At 35.6% G+C, this 19,750-nt stretch overlaps 1 protein-coding gene across 1 annotated transcript in view; it reads left to right on the forward strand.

The window, feature by feature from the left end:
* LOC138715916 (very long chain fatty acid elongase AAEL008004-like) overlaps positions 1 to 19,750 on the forward strand; it is a 56,807-nt gene that overhangs the window by 7,520 nt on the left and 29,537 nt on the right. Inside the window, exon 2 of the mRNA XM_069848939.1 lies at positions 4,655 to 4,734. Coding sequence (XP_069705040.1) covers positions 4,671 to 4,734 — 64 coding nt within the window. The 5' untranslated portion in view covers positions 4,655 to 4,670. The remainder of the gene's footprint in view (positions 1 to 4,654; positions 4,735 to 19,750) is intronic.

Here is a 19,750-nt window from a genome sequence, read left to right on the forward strand (position 1 = left end):
TCATGTCGTGCTTTTCTATAAAAATTTCAGATGCCCAGGAAGCCAGTTTTAGTTTGAACCTCGCTAGTCACCATAACAATACTGTTATCCTGAATTATTTGTTACAAATTTTGTAAAATACAATTTTAAATGGGCCAAGGTCAAGTATAAAGATCTATTAAAAAATGAAGAAACATACCTTCAACATAATACGTAACAAAGCACATCATTATCTATTAAGTATGTACCAATTAGCGTAAACTCAGTGAACTTTAAATCCTGTAAATACGAAGTGAAAAGAAACATGTTTATAACTAGTTTATAACAAAAGAAATAATATTAATAAATAAACCTTGAAAACCAACAAAGTGAGTGTATGCATCTACAAATTATAGGTAGTCCTGACGTATAGCAGGCATTCCGAATCTTCAACAAAACTGCAACATTTATGGGATCACAAAATAACTGTTACAATAAACTTGAAAATAACGGCGTAACTTTATTGTTATAGCAGGCGAGACCCAACAACTTGGCTAGAATTCTGATACACCACAAACCACAAGTAAGACTATAAAAATGTAGTTTATTCAATATTTAATATTTGGAAGAATTGTCAATCATTATTTTTGTCATTAATAATAACCGTAAAAATTGTGAAAGACTGCAGCCATATTTTCATTTACTGTCTTGTTTTTATCGCCAACACGCACTTAGTTTATAATACATCAACAATTAACGTTTGGTACGACCGCGAACATAATTCCATCGACACGCACTTATAATGTAACATTAATTTACATTGAAAATCGGCATTAGCACAAACACGTGTTCTGGATAGTAGGTCTCCATGTGACAATTAATTTACAGTGTTGCGACGTTTGGCTCCGGCTTGTAACTGAAGAAGGCTCTGGCTACGACATATACATTTTTTTCAATAGGCTAATTTAATTAAGATACGTTCGTTAATTAATTATAGTGGAATGAAAAATTTATGGGAACAAGAATAATATAATAAGAAGATGGGTTCAGCGCGGTGAAGATTAGGAATATGAAAGTTAAGAAACAAAAGAGGAAACACTGGCAAATATGTTTGCCCCTTCTGCAGCTAGAGAGAAGATACGATGCACATATTAATGTTACTATGTCCGGAAACACAAAACTTAACAAAATCATTTATAGAATGAGAAAATTCTGAAACTAAACAACAGAATAGTGAGTAAGAAATTATATGGAACTGGAATCTATACTAATAATAAATCTGTAGCCGAAATTTTTCTGGTAATTTTCGATTTTCCAAAAATAATTGGTCCTAACATATATAATTAACCACCCTGAAACCGAAAATCGCTTTTTTGAAATTTTTGTTTGTATGTCTGTCTGTCTGTATGTTTGTTACCTTTTCACGCGATAATGGATGAACGGATTTCGATGAAAATTGGAATATAAATTATGTTCGTTGTAACTTAGATTTTAGGCTATATGGCATTCAAAATACATTATTTAAAATGGGGGTTATAAGGGGGCCTGAATTAAATAAATCGAAATATCTCGCTTATTATTGATTTTTGTGAAAAATGTTACATAACAAAAGTTTCTTTAAAAATAATTTGCGATAAGTTTTATTCCTTGAAAAATTTTGATAGGACTGATATGTAATGAGATAAATGAGTTTTAAAATTAAAATAACTGCCATCTAAGGCCGTATAATGAAATAAAAAACAAATGACTTCGTCTATAAGGGGCCTTGGGCAGCAACAATCGAAAGCTATGAAAGATAGCCTACAGAGTATGTTTCTGTGTTTGTATGAAGTAATATCGGAAGCTAAATTAACCGATTTGTATAATTAATTATTATTTCACCATTGGAAAGTGTAGTTTCTCTATATGGACATAATGCTATAATGTTATTACAGTAACTTCTGATATAATATAATATAATATAATATAATACAATATATGTAATGTAATATTATATAATATAATTTAAATTATTTGAAGGGTTCAGAACCACAGTGGGCCAAACGCCATTTACTGAATACGTAGAAAACAAGGGTTAAAATTAAGTTATTACCATAATTCAATGGAAACCTATAACAAGTAAAATAAAGTATACACATTAAATCTAAATGATGTCAATGTTCATTAAACTGTGGTTGCATGTAATAAAAATTAGAAACATGTTAAAGGAATTGTCATTGCACCAATGAGTGTCTCTGGACCAAAATGATCGCATTTTAATTATTTGGATGCAATTTAAATTAAGTAACATATTAAACGATTTATCCTTCTATCAAACACGAATGTTCCCTGGATCAAACGTCCTATTTTAATTATGTAATTACTTTATATTTATTTCTAACGGGTGCAGCGGAACTCACGGGTACGGCTAGTTAAAAATAATTTGAAAACATTAGGTAAAGCTTCTGTTTAGGCTACAGTTATGGTGAGATGGAAGAGAAAGTCAAGTTATAAACTTTGGATTGCATTGCTGGGAGATTATAAATAAAATGTTATAAATTTCGTGGTCTTGTTACAATTAGTGACTAGATAGGATAGTGAAAAATGTTTTAGACCTAACAAGAGTCGACTGGTATTAAAGAGTATGAAAAATAAGTAGTTTTAAATGGATTTTTATTATAAGGGTTAAGGAGAGTGCCTGAGAAACGGAAATGTAACAAGATCGCTATTAACTAGTTTCGTAAAGTTTATGTTTATGACAGTTAATTATCATTATTATTATTATTATTATTATTATTATTATTATTATTATTATTATTATTATTATTACTCTTACGCATTTCAAAACCGCTATTATAAATTCTATAAAATTTAATGAAACCATAATCCCACTCAGTCCCTCTGTTAAATATCTAGGTGTGTACATGGACGAGGGCGTCAAGTGGAATGTCCAAGTCACACACACATGCAAGACAGTCTTCTCCATCCTTTATTCATTAAATCTCCTGAAAAATTTTCTACTCTTTCAATTAAAAAGAATTCTCATAGAAACATTGGTGCTGCCACATTTTGACTATTGCGACATTCTACTAACATATTTAAATTCTAACTTAGCCCAAAGATTGCAGCGCGTTCATAATGCCTGCATACATTTCATTCGCGACATCCGCAAATACGACCACATTACATCTTCCCTTGAAACGGTCCAATGAGTAAGATTACAGGACCGAAGATATATCCATTCACTAATTTTCCTACATCGCATCATCAATACTTATATTATTTGTAATTATTATTTAGTATGTTCGCATTATTTTACTCGACTTGTGCTTGTACAACTATATAACTTTTTATTAGTGTTCTTTAAATATTAGTCTGTAAAATTGTATCAGCTTCTTTGTTTCTGAAGTGGAAGAGAAGGCTTTAACTTCGCCAGAATAAATAAAGAGATATTATTATTATTATTAATATTATTATTATTATTATTATTATTATTATTATTATTATTATTTGAAGGATTCGTAACAAGCATTCGTACAGTGCATCAGTTATTCATAGATTTCAAAAAGGCATATGACTCGGTTAAGAGAGAAGTTTTATATGATATTCTTATTGAATTTGGTATTCCCAAGAAACTAGTTCGATTAATTAAAATGTGTCTCAGTGAAACGTATAGCAGAGTTCGTGTAGGTCAGTTTCTATCAGCTGCGTTTCCAATTCAATGTGGGCTAAAGCAAGGAGATGCACTATCACCTTTACTTTTTAACTTCGGTCTAGATTATGCCATTAGGAAAGTTCAGGATAACACAGAGGGTTTGGAATTGAACGGGTTACATCAGCTGCTTGTCTATGCAGATGACGTGAATATGTTAGGAGAAAATCCACAAACGATTAGGGAAAACACGGAAATTCTGCTTGAAGCAAATAAAGAGATAGGGTTGGAAGTAAATCCCGAAAAGACAAAGTATATGATTATGTCCCGTGGCGAGAATATTGTACGAAATGGAAATATAAAAATTGGAAATTTATCTTTTGAAGAGGTGGAGAAGTTCAAATATCTGGGAGCAACAGTAACAAATATAAATGATACTCGGGAGGAAATTAAACGCAGAATAAATATGGGAAATGCATGTTATTATTCGGTTGAGAAACTTTTATCATCCAGTCTGTTGTTGAAAAATTTGGAAGTTAGAATTTATAAAACAGTTATATTACCGGTTGTTCTGTAAGATTGTGAAACTTAGACTCTCACTTTGAGAGAGGAACAGAGATTAAGGGTGTTTGAGAATAAGGTTCTTAGGAAAATATTTGGGGCTAAGAGGGATGAAGTTACAGCAGAATGGAGAAAGTTATACAACACAGAACTGCACGCATTGTATTCTTCGCCTGACATAATTAGGAACATTAAATCCAGACGTTTGAGATGGGCAGGGCATGTAGCACGTATGGGCGAATTCAGAAATGCATATAGAGTGTTAGTTGGGAGACCGGAGGGAAAAATACCTTTAGGGAGGCCGAGACGTAGATGGGAAGATAATATTAAAATGGATTTGAGGGAGGTGGGATATTATGGTAGAGAATGGATTAATCTTGCTCAGGATAGGGACCAATGGGGGGCTTATGTGAGGGTGGCAATGAACCTCCGGGTTCCTTAAAAGCCAGTAAGTAAGTATTATTATTATTATTATTATTATTATTATTATTATTATTATTACAGAAGACGTCTTCCCGTCATGTCTACTCTCAACTATACACGCTTAATGCAGCAGTACGACGAACTCATCAAAATAAACAAACGTAAGCATTTATGAGTAAAAGTTCTACAGGCATACCGGGTGTCACGATGAAACATATCAAAAACAAAAAAAATACACATCGGGAAGTATTCCTTTTACAAACCTCCAGTTTGGTCCATCCCAAGGCGAAACTCTCGAAGTTTCATCCATTCATCACTCAAGTCCATGAACCAACTAGACCGAGATCAGTTACAAAGTCCACACCGCAATACTGTAGAATGTTACATGCGGGTTGTGGCTAGCCTGGTTGAAGCCCAGCTGTCCAGCGCAGTTTTACAACGCAATATGGACATGGACTTGTAAAACGAAAAAGAGTGCACTTATGGGACAACTGAGGAGTACGGGAAGTCTATTTCGGATACGTTTGGATATATTTCATTCTGACACTCTATACAGAGTGAATCCTCTGACAGAGGATCAGGCTGATATGTCCATCTATTATCAGGCTGTACATATCAATTGACGATATGAGTCAGAGAAATAGCAATTGTTTGTATGCATCTGAAGTCTGACTAATGTAACTTATGCAACAGTCGGAGATGTATGCAATGGAGAGGGAAAGGAACTGGCCACCCTACCCCATTATCTCCTGGCCTAGTAGCCTCATAAGTGGTACCTTCTTGGTATCAGTTGTGAGGTTCAGACCTGTCTTCGGACAGTTGACGAAAAACAAAACAAACAATACAGGGTGGAAGGGGAGCGAGGCACCAAAATTTAAGAGGTGATTCTACATTCACGTTAAATTTAAGGGGATACTCAACTATATTTTGGAACTTTTTTCGTATTAGACCAACCTTTTTCAAATTTGGAGAAAAAGTTTAATATACACATGGAGAGTAACATGCAAAATCTCAGCTCATTAGATCCAATACTTTTCAAAATAAAAAAAATATTTCAATTTTTAATCAATCATTAATTGAAATATCACTTTTAATTATCATTTTTTATTTTTTGGCTGTGTGCATTTGACTGTGATTTCTCAATGAATAGGGGAAGAATTCTGCTTATTGATTTAGTTCTATCACGTAAATTAGTGCAGAAATTTAATTTTTCATTTCTATGACACTTTTTCTCCAATTTTTAAGTTGAGTGTCCCATTAACAAAATTTTATTACCCTATTCATTCGATGAAGCACCGATAAACAAGAAAAAAGATAGTCTTTGTCCATTGTTTGCAATGCTCTATTGCATAATGGCCCGAGAGAAATGGTTGATTACTATACAAGTAGTCCTTAGATAAGTGAAAATAATCTGAACAGTTAATGTCTTGAATCTTTTTTTTTTTTTTGCATATAAAACCGTTTAGCCATGAATTTAAATTGAATAATTGCGAAAATCGTTAAAATAAATCTTGCAACGCAGTGCACTGTCGCGCGTCACCGATTAAATACAGCAGAGGAGGAGGGGAAGGTAAGGAGTGCAGGTCGCGCTTGATAAAGTTATTGCAGTAGCCGTGATGTCAAATGTTTCATAGAAACATAACGATTTCCTCTAACGGTGAATATTAGAGAAAAAACTTATTTAGTTTTTAAAATCTCTCCTCATGATCTATTATCAGTTTCATTTTGGTGCAGTAGTTACCTTCCACTCTGTATAAAACTTCTAACAACTCTAACTTTATATTATTTCTATCTGACAGCATTTATGACGATGTGAACGGTTAAAAACAAAGTAACCCTGGGTTACGAATCCACGGTTAAAGTAACGTGTGTCTATTTCGAATCATAACGACACTAATTTCAAAACGTACACGTCACGGCCGTTCGCAAGGGAAAACGGGTTTTGAGGGTAGATAATGTGTAATGTATGCAACTGATATTTATTTTGTTCCCGTTCAACTCCTCTCAAGTCTATTTTGTGCTGTGTTACTCTATAACGAAAAAATAAACGGTTAATAAAAAAGTTTCTTATAAGCGACCAGAAACATGGATAATATGGAGAAGAATGGAGTGTGTGAAGTGGACAGACAGAATAAGAAATGAAGCTTTGTAGGAGAGAGTGGGTGAAGAAAGAATGAAGCTGAAACTGATCACAAGAGAAAAAGGAATTGGCTGTGTCACTGACTGAGAAGAAACTGCCTACTGAAGGATGCACTGGTACGAACGGTAAACGGAAGAAGAGTTCGAGGCAAAAGCAGATATCAGATGATAGACGACATTACTATTATGACAAGTGTTGTATTCATGTTTCCACGTATTCACATTTTTTTATGTTCTAGTGATATTTAACTTATTTTATATTTTTGTTTTCATATTTTCCGATAATGGTATATCTATAATGTGATAAGTTGAGCTATATATAATCATAATTTTCCTTACTGTTTGTACTTAAAAATATTGTATTCATTGGATGCTTGTACTGCACTATTTTATCACTATTATTATTATTATTATTATTATTATTATTATTATTATTATTATTATTATCATTATCATCATCATTATTATTATTATTGTTATCAATAATTGTCTTATTTTTATATATTTTGCATGTCTCATTTATTTTGACCTGCTGTTCACATTTTATTATGCTTTTTTCTTTCTTTCTGTATGTTATATATTATGTCTGATTTCTACTTACTTGTTGTTTACATTTTATTATTATTATCTTATTCAATTTTGTGTGTAAAATTGCAGTGTACTTTGTAAATTTGTAGTGTTTTTTTGTAACGCAGTTTTACTCCTGGTTGAGTGTTAGAGAAGGCCGTATGGCCTTAACTCTGCCAGGTTAAATAAATTATTATTAAGTTATTATTATTATTATTATTATTATTATTATTATTATTATTATTATTATTATTATTATTATTATTATTAAGATATATGGATCATATGCGGAGAGAAAGAGAAAGTCAGAATATAGGAAAGATTCGAGAAAGATAGATAAGCAGTCAAAGTTTTCACTGGAAAGTTTTCTTTTCTCAATCGTACTATCAGGGACTGGAATGTTTTACCTGCAGACTTACTAAAGGCTTTACCAACAACCAAAAACGTATTTAAAAATAGGCTTAAGGACTTTACCAATAGACGGTAATTATACACAGTATTTAAAGGGTGTAAATGATATTTTGTTATTGAAGTGTTGTATCAGTGAAGAATTATGTTGTGTCAATGAAGTGTGTTATGTCAGTGAAGTGTGTTGTGTCAGTGAAACGTGTTCCTGTCAGTGAACCTTTATAGTTTATAGTGGCAGTGCAAAGTATTTGAACAGTGAAATGTTTTTGACGTGTTGTGAAATCAGGATAGAATCAGTGAAATGTGTCGTAGTTCCAGTGCAGTGAGTGAGTTGACAGCGAAATGAGTGTAATGTTGAAAGGTACTTGTGCAGATATGAACATATACTCGTGGGTTTTAGTTCGAACTTAGATTTAGGATACAAATTAGATTTATTTTAAATGTTATTTTAAGTGATCGTGCTTCATTTAATTTAGGATATTCCCTATTATTATCATTATTATTATTATTATTATTATTATTATTATTATTATTATTATTATTGTTAGTATTAATTATTGGTATTATTAACTGTATTTTTAATTAATAAGTTTATTACTGTCATTATTGAGTGTAATTAGTTGCCACTGCCACCGGGTATATACCCATTGCAGTGTGAATAAATACAGACATACATACAAAGACCTGCCCTTGGACAGAACACTATGAATGAATGAATGAATGAATGAATGAATGAATGAATGAATGAATGAATGAATGAATGAATGAATGAACGAGCTATATTATGAAAAACTAATGTCCTTCCCATTTCAAAACATCCCATTTAAGAACCCTGGACCCGTTATTCAACATTAAATGGGGCGAGTGGTAAAATTTTGGTCATTTTCAATCAAAAATCGCATTTTTGTGTTTTTTTCTGAAAAATGAATCCGCAATCTCTTATTTAGGGGGCATTGTATGTTGAGCAAGCTTCAATGCTCTGTGGCGCTTGCAAGCATAAAAATTAAGTCATGTCTAAATGGCTTCACTTTCAATTTGAATTGCATACAAACTTTATAAGCTGTTTTATCTCACTTTTTTCAGTGCATTTCGTCATAAGTGTAAAGGCTCTTATAATTTTGAAGCTAGGAACATGAACATTTTACTGCATTTTCTATACAGGGTGTAAAAAAATATATGTTACAAGGTTCGGTGGTAGGTGGATGGGTACCATGTGATCATATTTAGTTAATAAACCCATTTCCAGAAACGCTTTGTTTACGTGGTAGCGTCTCTGAAATGTGGAGGAGGAAGAAGGCAGTACGGTTCACAAAAGCTACTGATCATTGATGACCATCTAATAGGTCCGTATCTCATAACCAGGCTTCGAGACTTGGGACCCGATACAATAAGTTTACTGTGCATGTACTATAGGTAGTTGACTCGCTGCAGGTAGTGAAAGGTAGAGATGTGTTGAGGTAGCAACGTTGCTATTTAGAATAGAGTACGGTAGTATGGGGAAACATACACATAAGTACATTCTGAAAGTAAATACACATTACACAATGACATTAATGTGAAAATCATTTATTCTCCTGTCTTTTACAAGCATTTGTGTTTAATTATATACAGTGTTAATGGTGAAAATAAACATGTACCAATTTTACTTTCTTCATTTATCCTATTGGTCGTCTTTAGGAAGTGCAGTTACAGTACCGAATTGTAATGTATTACAAGATACATTTTCAGTGTCTCAAACGTAAATCTTTTTCGGTTATCTGCCAAACACAGTTTGTATTGTGACAAGCTACGTTCTACGTCGCATGATGTGATAGGAGCAAAACGAAGAAACCTAACATCATTGCAGTCCCTAAGAGACAGTCTTTTATTCTCGGGTGATTCTTGTCCACTAATTTCCTGTTCATGTTACACAATGTTCCATATCCGTTATTTTTACATAAAATTGATTTCCACTTCTGTTTCACACGTTCAGTAACCGATGTACTTGGTGTCTCATTAATTCCGTGTGTCATTTCTTCAATTAATTTGAGAGCTTCCGGCATCTCTTGCTCTGACTTTTCTAACCCGTGTAATAGTTTCAGACACAGTTTGAAAATATGTTTGTATGAAAACCAAATTATTCGTCAGAACCTTCAAATCCAGAGCGTTTTCCTTTGCGTATTTGTTGGCATTCATTCTACAGTACCCGCACCCACTATACGCTTTACCACTATACTCAGTACTCGGAAGGAACGAACTTTCTCGGACCTTCCGAATAGAAGCTGGGGTCCCCCAAGGCAGTGTCATATCTCCCACTCTGTATAACATCTATGTGGCAGATATTCCCCTACCTAATAACCCGCTAGTAGGACTGGCACAATATGCAGACGACGTCGCATATTGGGCAACACACCCCCGACTCCCCTCCGCTAGGAAGTTACTAAACGCAACACTCAGGCAGTATCTAAATTGGACCAACACGTGGCGGATCACAGTCAACACAGACAAAACACAGATATGCGTCTTCCGCCCAAAACTCCGGACTCGGGTCCTCCAGAACAACCCAATCACAATAGCCAACACTCAACTTCCACTCCAGCGGAATCTCACATATCTAGGAATACCCCTCACCTCCAAACTCTCCTGGACCGAAGTAGCTAAAGAAACCTGGAGGAAATATAATGCAGCCACCAGAGCAATAAGCTACCTAAGTGGCATCAATCGACCCGGTTGTATAACCGAAACACTCCTCCACCTATACAAAGCATTGGTTAGATCCCTATGCATATATCCCTCCATTTTCCTCGCACAAGCCCCTCCAACGACCCAATTGAAATTTGAAGCACGCGAAAGAAGAATTCTCCGCCAAATCTTCCACCTGCACAGACGCACCAGAAATAACACAGTTTACACTACCACAAAAACAAAGCCACTCTTCACACACCTAAACAACATAAACAGGAAATACACACATTCGGCAGTAAATCGCGTATATACACAACACATCTTCGCAAATCCACCGAACACAAACAACAGAACAACACTGGAGAAACTCCTCTACAACTACCACCAGCCCCCACCACCAAACTAAAACACACAAACAAAACCGCAAACACTGTTGGAAATTTGAATACTGTCTGAGAGGACACACGACAGCAACAGAGAGGCAGATGAATAAAATAACACCACACCATGAAAGTCTCCATAACGATTCAGGCGCTTCTCCCACCGGAAGGGGAAACTCAAAATATATGTATGTATGCACAGTGTTCTGCCCAAGAGCAGGTCTTTAACTGCAAATCCAACATTTCTCTTTCTTGCTTTCCTCTTAATCTCCCCATATAATACTTTAATGCTGTCTATCAACTGATATCTTTTACCCCGAACTCTTGTCCCGTTCACCATTCCTTAAGCATTCCAAATTAACAAATTAGGCCTACACCAAAATAATTAAAACAAAAAAATAAAGTAAAAAATAAAATAAAATAAAATAAATAAAAAGCCAATCACCGCACTCACACACCTACTGGCACTTAAGCCAGAAATAGTGTATACGTATGTAAATATATATTTATTGTTATTTATGTACAATGGCTGGAGAGGGCATCCTGCACGTGTAAGACCCTAAAACGGCCTCTGGCTCAAAGCCAGTAAAGTCAATAAACATCAACAACATCAGTACGCCGTTATGCGGATTTCCCACTGAACTGCTCTATTGGGTCCGAAATTTCGAAGCCTGGTCATGTCTAAATGGCTTCACTTTCAATTTGAATTGCATGCAAACTTTACAAGCTGTTTTATCTCACTTTTTTTCAGCGCATTTCGTCATAAGTGTAAAAGCTCTTACAATTTTGAAGCTAGGAACATGAACATTTTACTGCATTTTCTATACAAGGTGTAAAAAATATATGTTACAAGGTTCGGTGGTAGGTAGATGAGTACCGTGTGATCATATTTTGTTAAAAAAAACCCATGTCTAGGAACGCTTTGTTTACGTGCTAGCGTCTATGAACTGTGGAGGGGGACGTAGGCAGTATGGATAAAAAAAGCTATTGACCATTGATGAACATCTAATAGGTCCGTATCTCACACCTCACTTCTTAATGGTCCCAATTACCTAGTATTTCTGCGACAAGTCTTACCCGAGTTGCTGGAAGAGTTGCGTTTGGAAATCCGTTGTGCGATGTGGTTCCATCATGATGGCTCTCCAGCATACTTCTATCATGAGATACGTGGCCACTTGAATAACACCTTTGGCAACAAATAGATTGGACGTGGAGGCCCAATAGCTTGGCCCCCTTGCTCACCCGACTTGATACCATTGGATTTCTATTTCTGGGAGTACATGAAAACCCTGTTGTACGCGACTCCCGTAGAGACACAACAAGATCTTGTGGCACGAATTCAAGTAGCAGCTGGAGTCATCCGAGATATGCCGGGAATCTTTCCAAGAGTTCGACATGACATAACCAGGTGATGCACAAAATGTGCAGCCATTTGGAGCACTTTCTGTAGTTGATTAAAATGCTGTTTACTTACAGTATTTCAATTGTCTTTCTTACTTCTTTCCTAACTTTTGTGATCCGTACTGCCTATGTCCTCCTCCACATTTGACAGACGCTAGCACGCAAACAAAGCGATTCTGGACGTGGGTTTATTAACAAAATATGATCACATGGTACCTATCTACCTACCATCGAGCCTTGGAACATATATATTTTTACATCCTGTATACAGAGTAGCACTTTTTTAATAAACTAAATACTTTCCAGTTATATTACCGGTTGTTCTTTATGGTTGTGAAACTTGGACTCTCACTTTGAGAGAGGAATAGAGATTAAAGGTGTTTGAGAATAAGGTTCTTAGGAAAATATTTGGGGCTAAGCTGGATGAAGTTACAGGAGAATGGAGAAAGTTACACAACTCAGAGCTGCACGCATTGTATTCTTCACCTGACATAATTAGGAACATAAAATCCAGACGTTTGAGATGGGCAGGACATGTAGCACGTATGGGCGAATCCAGAAATGTATTTAGAGTGTTAGTTGGGAGGCCGGAGGCGAAAAGACTTTTGGGGAGGCCGAGACGTAGGTGGGAAGATAATATTAAAATGGATTTGAGGGAGGTGGGATATGATGGTAGAGACTGGATTAATCTTGCTCAGGATAGGGACCAATGGCGGGCTTATGTGAGGGTGGCAATGAACCTCCGGGTTCCTTAAAAGCCAGTAAGTAAGTAAGTAAGTAAGTAAGTAAATACTTTCCAAACTTATATTTTAGCGGACACTAAATAATTTAAATTTAGAAGTTACATATATTTTTATAGTCGTAAATTTTAAATTCTGGATATTTATTTATTTTCTAAACATACCAGGGATGTCGTAAAAAAGAGTCATGCATCAAGAGTTGGGTAATATCGGACATCGGGTAATATCGGACAGTGCGTTTGTTTCATCTACCACCAGATGGTAGTACCTGAATAACATGGTTACGTTTCTGTATGCGATAACACAGAAACTTAACCATGTCATTCAGGTACTATCATCTCGTGGTAGATGAAAGAAACTCACTGTCCGAAATTACCCGATGTCCGATACTACCCAACTCTCCCGTATATTTTGTAAGAGGACATAGATTTTGAAAATACGCAGTTTTCTTTACAACTTGAATAATTTATTAAGAAACAATTCACATGATCGTAATGAAACTTGTATAGAATAATGCTTTTAGGGAGAGGGGCGAAGTGTATAAAATAAGAAATTTCTACCTTGCAAATTGTATGAAATATCAATTTCACCAGTCACTCCTCGTAACTTGGGAGGCGTGGTTCCCCTGTTAATTTTTCTACTGCAAGTTATTGTGTTTCAAGGATAACGTAAACTTAATCGCAACTACTGATAATAAGCGTTCGCCTAACAGGTTTCGCTTTTCGAAGGCCGTACTTATTCGCGTAGGCATTCTTTGCCCCATTGTACGCCAACACGCGATAATCGTGCAGGCTTCTGATATGATAGAGCCAGGTTCCATTTCTTCACCAGTACTTGATAAGTCCCAGGGTCAGGAGACCGATTCCCCTAGAACTTATATAAAAATCGGAAACTCGTACTATCCCCAGGACTTCACCGCAGCCTATTTTTATCCATTACAAATTTTAAGCTGGGACACGTATCCACTGAAAAAGTAATCAGTTTACCTACAACGCGCATAGTTATCCGTGGAGTCGTACGGCACCAACTGACTAGGGGCTATATAGTCTATAGCAGCCGTGGCGAAAATGTGATCGTGCGCCGAGCCACTGTGTAACCTGCAACGTGCATAGCACCTATGGAGGGAGGCGGACATCCGAAGGGGAAGTGAAGCAACTGTCTGACTTATTAACGGATTTTCATTTTCCTTACGTCAAGCACTTAAATATAATTTTATATAACTTAGTATAAGCTTACAAACTAATGTTTAGTACGTGTAACGAGGAAAGAAATGAACAAGAAAACATAAGGCACATTATCACAACCTAAATTAACTGTCTTTAGAATGTGTCTGCGACAGAGTTTCAAAATCAGGAATTATGTCACTTACTGTCAGTCGTAGTGATCACGAAGGTATTTGTCTGTCAATCGTGATCTGAATTTGGTTTTTACTATTTCCATTGTTTGAAAAGTTCAACATTTGTCAATCCTTACATCTAGCTTTCATTTAACATCACATTCTAAATCTGTGAGTTTAAATTGCAGATGTAACCGCATTATTCGTACATCTGTTGAAAAAGGATCGACGTACAGAGATGATGATGATGATGATGATGATGATGATAATCAAAGCTCGGAACTTGGGGACTTGTGTGTCGTGTGCATGAGTAAGGTTACAGGTACAACGTACACACAGCTCACGCTGCAAGTGTTCAGGGACAGTCGTGTGTACTAAGAAGTGGTCACATCGAATGAGAGGAAGACGGACGAGGAAACTGTGGCATGTCGAAGACAATGACATTCAGAGAAATACAGATAAACAGTCTGTTTGAGGAATTAGAAAATACGTGTTATTCGAATGCATATTATACAAGTTTCAAAATACATTTTTGTAAACTTTAGGTACAGAATTTCGTGGAGGAATTCGAAGGAGATACATTATTTTCTTCGAATGGAGAGTTTATATTTTGTAAGTTGTGCTACACACAAACTAAAGGCTGGAAACCGGCATTCATTGAAAGACATTACAGTCCCTTAAATTAGTGGAAAATTTGTCCATAGCCATGGATCAAGTAGCAGAGGAACCTACCGTAGAACAAATTGAAAACTATTTTTGAGAAAAATTTAGGATATACTTATCTTTCTCACATACGAGATCAGCTAGCAATTGCTCAAAATCAAACAGAAAACAGTGACAGTGAAAACATTCAGTATTTTAAGTTTGCTCCCGTCACTTTATGTGACTTGGAAATAAGTTTTTCTTGTTTCATATCAGCGAAGAAGTTATGGGTTTGAAAATATTGGAATGTACGTAGTCATACACTGTAATTAAGTGTACAGAGCAGAACAGTAAATTTGATATATTTCTCATGTTTATTTTTATTATATATGATGTAAAATTACGTGTTTTAACCTACCATAATACTATCAATATGTTGTTCCAGTCAGAAACCAATTTTATAGCAGACCTGACAGTACCTCCGTGCTGGAAGCGGGAGTTTGTTGACATTGAAGTCCGGTCGCTTAGCCACGTGCAAAGACACAAGTCCCCAAGTTCCGAGCTTTGATGATAACACTTAACCTTTTAATGTTTCATGAGTGACGTGTAGTATAATGCCGTTTTATGTTATACAGTACAACCGTTTTCCTCGTAATACTTGTGAACAAATCATACATTTAATATTCTCATCATATTAGCAGCAAAAAAATGCGTCCTCCCATCCTACTTGACACTTTCGATTTTGTAGAGGTACGTGGTTTCGAGAGAGACATTGCGACGATACGCCACTCGCAGGTCAGACACAAATACAAATTGAACGGAGTTTGACTCCAGTGAGTGAGAGGGTGGGGGGTTGGGGGAGGTAGGAAGCAAGAGAAATGCACAGCTATCATTGCGAACCACAATGTGCTCGCGAGTCACATTTTCGCCACGGCTGGTCTATAGTACGACAGCAATACGGACAGGTTTGTAGTCGATCCGAGTTTATACTCTACTCCACGACTGTGAGAAGATCAATTAATAATGTCAGAAACACCACGTTTCGCCATATTAAACACGGTTTTAGATAGCCTAAATCTGGTAGACAAATTTTCATTATAAATTAAGGATCGCAAACGAAAATCATTAAAGCAACACTGTAATACTCAAGACAGCTTTGACATAAGATCTGCACAAATACTTGTTTCAAGGAAACTGTATGTAAATTTGTTATTCATTAAAAACAAATTTGCAGATGTAGCTATGTAAGTTATGTATGTATTTATTCACACTGCAAATGGGTAAATACCCGGTGGCAGTGGTAACTAATTTCGATCCGGCCCAGGTCGATGGCATTTAAGTGTGCTTAAATGCGACAGGCTCATGTCAGAAGATTTACTGGCATGTAAAAGTACTACCGCGGACAAAATTCCGGCATACCGGCGACGCTGATATAACCATGGCAGTTGCGAGCGTCGTTAAATAAACCGCAATTTTAATTTTTCATTGGAACAAAGAGAACATGACGATATAAATTATTGATGTCTAATATATTTTTCATTAAAAATTAGTTTTATTTCCCAGATAGATACGTATCTTCATATATGTTGTAATGTACAAAACTAATAATTATTATAAGTTACATTATTAGGTTGTAACAAAACTAACATAATTCAATTTAAATCCTGTCCAAATTCAACGTCGCAAATTTCTAGCGTAATAATTAACAATAGATCCCTATTAGAAACAACAACAACCAAATTTCTTGGCTTAAAAATCGATAATTTGTTAAATTGGAAAAATCATATTAAAGAAATTACCCCCAAACTAAATTCAGCTTGTTTTGCTATTAGATCTATGCAAAAGATAGTAAATATCAATACCTTAAAAACAATATACTTTGCATACTTTCACTCGGTAATGAGTTTTGGAATAATATTCTGGGGAAATTCCACAGATAGTAACAGTATATTCCTACTACAAAAAAGAGTAATTAGAATAATAGTAGGTGCCAAATCTAGGGAATCGTGTAGGACTGTTTTAAAAAAACTACAAATAATGCCCATGGCTTGTCAGTATATCTTTTCATTAATAATCTTCCACTTATATAATCGTGAAAACTTTGTGACTTATTCAACAGTTCATAGCATAAATACACGTCAAAAAAATGACTTTCATACTCCATCGGCAAGTCTATCGTGCTATCAAAAAGGAGTGCGTTATATCTGCAGTGCTCGGGAAAAGTGACATAAGTCAGTTTCCACAAACCTTTTTTGATAATTTATTGACATCTTACACGATTTATGTCGAATTAATTTTTTTCTGTATGAATTATTGTAATGGGAGAAATACTTATGTACTTTTCCAAAGGAGCAGATGTTCCGTAAGTTGTCAATAAATTATCAAAAAAGGTTTGTGGAAACTGACTTGTGTCATTCTTCCCGAGCACTGCAGATATGGCAGTAAAAATTTTTAATAGCCTCCCTATCGATATAAAAAATGAAACTCAAAACATAAGATTATTTAGAGCCAAATTAAAGAAGTGCCTAATTTCTCACGCCTTCTATTCTGTAGGTGAATTCATGACATTCAACAACGCTTCATGAAATTGATACTAAAACTTTGTGTTGTACAGGGACATCATTTTATTTTTACTTCAATTTTTATTGTACCTGGGTTTTTGAATGTACTTCACTCCCACCCCGTCTACTAAGGAAGTTCCAACTCCACACAGAACCAAGACCGCAGATAGTAAGCAGTACTGAGTTACTGAGTATAGTACGTTCCAGAAATATGTTCGCGTTTTCCAGTGACGAAAGAGCTTTCAATATTGAATCATATTTTCGCACAGGTACTGTCCGTTTGCCTACGTCGCATCCCGATTTCCCCCACCTGCTTCTGCTCGCCCCTCTGTAAAAGATGGGCTGTCTTAGCTCTTTTCTGAAAACATTTATTTCTCTTAGGAATTGGACGTTTACGTAATATTATACAGCTGTTTAATTTAACTTAAATAAAAGGGCCTCGTTAAGTAATTAACTGTCACGTGATTTCCTCCCTTTCTACAATCCTGCGGCATAACCACTTGGACGGACAGTAGATACCATGTCTGAATAATTTTATATTTTCGGGTCGGGCAGAAGTGAAGATTGAATTCACAGTACGTAGAGTAGGTATAGAATTATTTTAACATGAGTTACTAGTACGAAGGACGAAACTGGCAATTGGAATTAGATGCAATAGTCTATATTGCGATAATATGCACAAAAGAACTGAAGTCTGAATCGAAATGAACGGCCACCATTTTCAAAATTGTGTTTAAATATTCATATTAAGATTATTTTTCAATTTAACTTCTTCCTCTATATTGTAAGCTAATGTGCTGTAGACAGTATAATATACACCGCATAATGAATACGTTCGCATGGATAACTCACTTCGTGAATAAAAACACTTATTCTTAATACAGTACTGTACTTTGATTAAAGAAAAACCTAATGAAAATTATCAAACTCAAAATCGCGATATTTCCTAGTTTACGTAAATGGATTAACTACTTTTCTTCCTTCCTATACCTACTAGAGTGATTTGTGTTTTACACCAGTATCATCGAACTCCAGTCTTGGAGGGGGGAGCAAGCGGTGTTTCCGGTTCTCTAAAGGTATAGACAGGTTAATATTAAAAATGTTAGTAAAAATAAAATGATGTCCCTGTACTAGTAGACTATATTGTAAATCTCTTCTGTATATATTTCAACTACACTGTGACTGTAAATTAATACTTTATAATAGTATTAAGTTTTTTTATTTGTTCCATATTCTACCTGTGAAGCAATGTATGAATACCATGGAATGTTAATAAATACAATACAATACAATAATCTATACTAATAATAAATCTGTAGCTGAAATTTTTCTGGTAATTTTCGATTTTCCAAAAATAATTGGTCCTAACATATATAATTAACCGCCCTGAAACCGAAAATCGCTTTTTTTGAAATTTTTGTTTGTAGTTCATATGGACGGACAAGACAATCAACCGCAATCTCAAGTTCGAGGCACTAGAGACATGTATAATCCCAGTTTTACTATACGGCTGCCAAACTTTGACATTGACCGAGAGACAACGCTCAAGTATACAAACATGCCAGAGGAAGATGCAAAGAAAAATACTGGGCACCACGCTACGAGACAGAATGACAAACGAAACACTACAAAGACTGACGAACACTACTGACGCAGCAGAACGAGCCATGGCAACGAAGTGGACCTGGGGGGACATGTGGCGAGACTACACCAGGCAAGATGGACCCATGCAGTCACGATGTGGGACCCCTACGTCGGAAAGAGAGGACAGGGAAGACCACGGCTCAGATGGTCTGACATGTTTACCAGAGAGGCGGGGAAACAATGGTCGAGGACAGCAAAGAACAGAGTTTTGTGGAAAGAACTAGGGAAGGTCATTGTAAATATATAACGTAACCAGTGTTAAGATATTGTAAATAGTAAAGTCAGTATTAGTGAAAGTGCCAGGTAAATAGTGTAAATAGCAATCAGTGTTTGTCAAAGTGCCAGGTAAATAGCAATCAGTGTTTGTCAAAGTGCCAGGTAAATAGTGTAAATAGCAATCAGTGTTTGTCAAAGTGCCAGGTAAATAGTGTAAATAGCAATCAGTGTTTGTCAAAGTGCCAGGTAAATAGTGTAAATAGCAATCAGTGTTTGTCAAAGTGCCAGGTAAATAGTGTAAATAGCACTCAGTGTTTGTCAAAGTGCCAGGTAAATAGTGTAAATAGCAATCAGTGTTTGTCAAAGTGCCAGGTAAATAGTGTAAATAGCAATCAGTGTTTGTCAAAGTGCCAGGTAAATAGTGTAAATAGCAATCAGTGTTTGTCAAAGTGCCAGGTAAATAGCAATCAGTGTTTGTC

Source organism: Periplaneta americana, chromosome 2 (genome assembly GCF_040183065.1).
Source record: "Periplaneta americana isolate PAMFEO1 chromosome 2, P.americana_PAMFEO1_priV1, whole genome shotgun sequence".
NCBI classification, from domain to species: Eukaryota; Metazoa; Arthropoda; class Insecta; order Blattodea; family Blattidae; genus Periplaneta; species Periplaneta americana.